This window comes from Rhinoderma darwinii, chromosome 5 (genome assembly GCF_050947455.1).
Source record: "Rhinoderma darwinii isolate aRhiDar2 chromosome 5, aRhiDar2.hap1, whole genome shotgun sequence".
Taxonomy (NCBI): domain Eukaryota; kingdom Metazoa; phylum Chordata; class Amphibia; order Anura; family Rhinodermatidae; genus Rhinoderma; species Rhinoderma darwinii.
In genome coordinates this window covers 137,426,960-137,429,690 of record NC_134691.1, presented here as the reverse complement: position 1 = coordinate 137,429,690, position 2,731 = coordinate 137,426,960, and the positions used below count along the sequence as shown (strand labels likewise).

General features: G+C 48.0%; 1 protein-coding gene across 1 annotated transcript; it reads left to right on the top strand.

Moving 5' to 3' along the window:
- Positions 1-850: 850 nt before the first annotated feature.
- Positions 851-2,477, top strand: LOC142652724 (uncharacterized). Its single transcript, XM_075828401.1, has 2 exons — positions 851-1,461; positions 1,585-2,477. The coding sequence occupies exons 1-2, from the start codon at positions 1,238-1,240 to the stop codon at positions 2,321-2,323; spliced, it is 963 nt and encodes a 320-aa protein (XP_075684516.1). The 5' UTR covers positions 851-1,237; the 3' UTR covers positions 2,324-2,477.
- The last annotated feature ends 254 nt before the right edge of the window (positions 2,478-2,731 follow it).

Sequence of the window (2,731 nt, the reverse complement as noted above, 5' to 3'; positions counted from 1 at the left end):
TGTTTCCAAAAAATGGAATAAAAAGTGATCAAAAAGTCGTGCGTAGCCAAACATGGTACCAATAAAAACTACAGTGTGTCACGCAAAAAAAAAGCCCTCACACGGCTCCGTCGATAAAAAAATAAAAAAGTTATGGCTCTCAGGAGATGGTGACACTAAAACATTTTATTTAGAAAAAAGTGTTTTTATTTTGTAAAAGTAGTAAAACATATAAAAACTATATAAATTTGGTATTGCCATAATCGTATCGAACCGCAGAATAAAGTAAACATGTTGTTTATACTGCACAGTGAACGCCGGTAAAAAATTATAAAAAAAATAGTGAAAGAATTTCTGTTTTTTGGTCTCCTCACCTCAGAAAAAATGGAATAAAAACTGATCAAATTATCGCATGTACCCCAAAATGATACTAATAAAAACGACAGCTCGTCCCATGAAAATCAAGCACTCACATAGCTCGTGAACGGAAAAATAAAAAGTTATGACTCTTAGGGGGGATTCAGACAAGCGCGATTTGCGCGCGTGCAGGCCGCGTATTTTCTGCGCGTCATGCACAGCACTATAGAAGTCAATGAGGCAGTTCAAACAGTGCGTGATTCTTGCGCAGCGTTTGTTCACTGCGTACTATACGCGACAGGTTCAATAACTGCGTATTTCACGCATCACGCACCCATTGAAGTCAATGGGTGCATGAAAATCACGCATGTCATACGCTGGCAGCAGCTGCGAACGCGCGTTTTTCACGCAGGACACGTTGTCTCAATGCAAATGAGTTTGAACTAACTAGTTGAAACCAGCAGAAAAGCAGGAAGTTGGTTAGACAGCAGGTTTTGCAAAAGAGGCCACACCGTTTGCAAAAGCACCACAAGCACCTTGCAGGCATGCCTCGGCAGATGGATGTGGCGAAGCTCATCAGGTTAGTTCAGGAGCGGCCGGAGGTCTGGAACACCCATGCGGAGTCGTACCATGACCGCACATTGAAGGAGGCAGCATGGGAGCAGATAGCAGAGGCGCTATTCGACCAGGAGTGGGCCGCCAGCCGCACCCGTGACCGGCAACAAATTGGTGAGTGGATATCTGTGTGTTGCCATTGATGTGTATAATGACATACATATTGGATATTGCGTCCCTGCTGAATAATTGCCTGTCATTGCCAACGTTTTGGTGCAGTGCCATCTTTATATAGTATCATCAACTTAGGTTTGTTCTTGTGTAGACGTGTGGTACACCAGTTTATATGCACTGTCTGTGTGCGCACTCACATCTGCTGAGTTTATTCAATGATGTGTTCTTTATTGATCATACAGTGGACGATGTAAAGAGACGGTGGCGCAGCTCGAGGGACCAGTTCCGTCGAGAACATGGATCCGGCGCCCGTAGCGGAGATGGTGGTCCACGAAAACGGCGCTACATTTACTACGACCAGCTGTTGTTCCTGCGGGAAATAATGGACATGCGACCGTAAGTACTAGTTGTTGTCCCTTTGTGGCCACGTCACCTTCCAAAAATGTTACATACGCCAAAACACCTTTGTGTTTGCACATGACATTTGGTTCCTCAACTGACGTGTCCCCTATATTATAGAACTAGCGACACTCTGGATGCGTCAGAAGAGGAGGCACGGCACGAGTCTAGCCAGGCGTCAGAATCCGCTGCTCCCCTGGTCGCCCTAACCCCGGAGGCCACTAGAGAGGATCCTGGTCCAGTCGCCTCAGCGCCTGAAGCAGGACAACCGGACCAAGTGGCACCTAGTCAAGCAGCACCCCGCCGCAGACGTCCTGTTAACCCACCCGCAGCTGCACAGGTGGACGCCCGTGTTCTTGAGTACCTGCGCCGTGCTGCTGATGAGGACCAGCATGATTTTTTTTGTCGGAGCATGGCACCTTTGATGCGGCGGGTACCAGAGGATAGGTTGGTGCGGCTGCAAATAAATATGCTGTCGCTAATCGACTGTGCGACACCCCCGCTAAGTCCAGGCCGGTGCTTTACTTCTATTGAGCACTGGCGTAGTGTCTATATGCCCTCAGCGCGTGCCCATGTGCCACGGCCCTCCCAACCTGCCCCCGTCTTCTCGCAGATGGCGCAATACCCTCCTGCCCCAAGATACCTCTCCCCTGCCCCAATGCCTGGGCCAGTCCGTCACTTTCCTCCATACTCCATACCTGGGCCAAGTTTACAGGCTCACATGCAGCCTCAGGGCTACCCACCTCAGTATCAAACCCAATATGCTGTGCAGGAACAGGCTCCTCAGGGCCGGGGACAGCATAGTGGTGCGGAACTGTCTGGTTACAGCTCGCCGCCCCATGCCTATCATAATCTTTAGGGGCAAGTTTTTTCTACGGGCACATGTTACAAAGCGATGACATGCTAGGAATCCCTACATGTATTTGTTGTATATGCATCATGTTGGTGCACTTTTTAGTTCGGGTATGTTTTCCCGCCTCTGTATTTTGCTGATATGGCGTGTATGTGCCACAAACATGACCGCTAAAGTTAGATATTTTGAACTTCTGTGTGGACAATCCTTTTGTTACCTTGCGCACCATTTCTACTGCCTCTACCGCTATGAAGTGCCATTGCGTTAGAGGTTGTGACGGTATTATATTTCTCCACCACATCTTTGAGGTCTTCGTTGGTCGGAAGGGGTTTGGAATACCAGGAACTCAGCTGTAATTAGTATAGTTAGTGTTTGGACATAACTAACTTTACTCACCCCGAAAGGCTCACATAC

Excerpts from the sequence above, each read along its gene's own strand:
- LOC142652724 (XM_075828401.1), top strand. The coding sequence starts at position 1,238 with ATGCACTGTCTGTGTGCGCACTCACATCTGCTGAGTTTATTCAATGAT. Across the intron at positions 1,462-1,584 it reads GAAATAATGGACATGCGACC|AACTAGCGACACTCTGGATG; the intron begins GTAAGTACTAGT and ends CCTATATTATAG.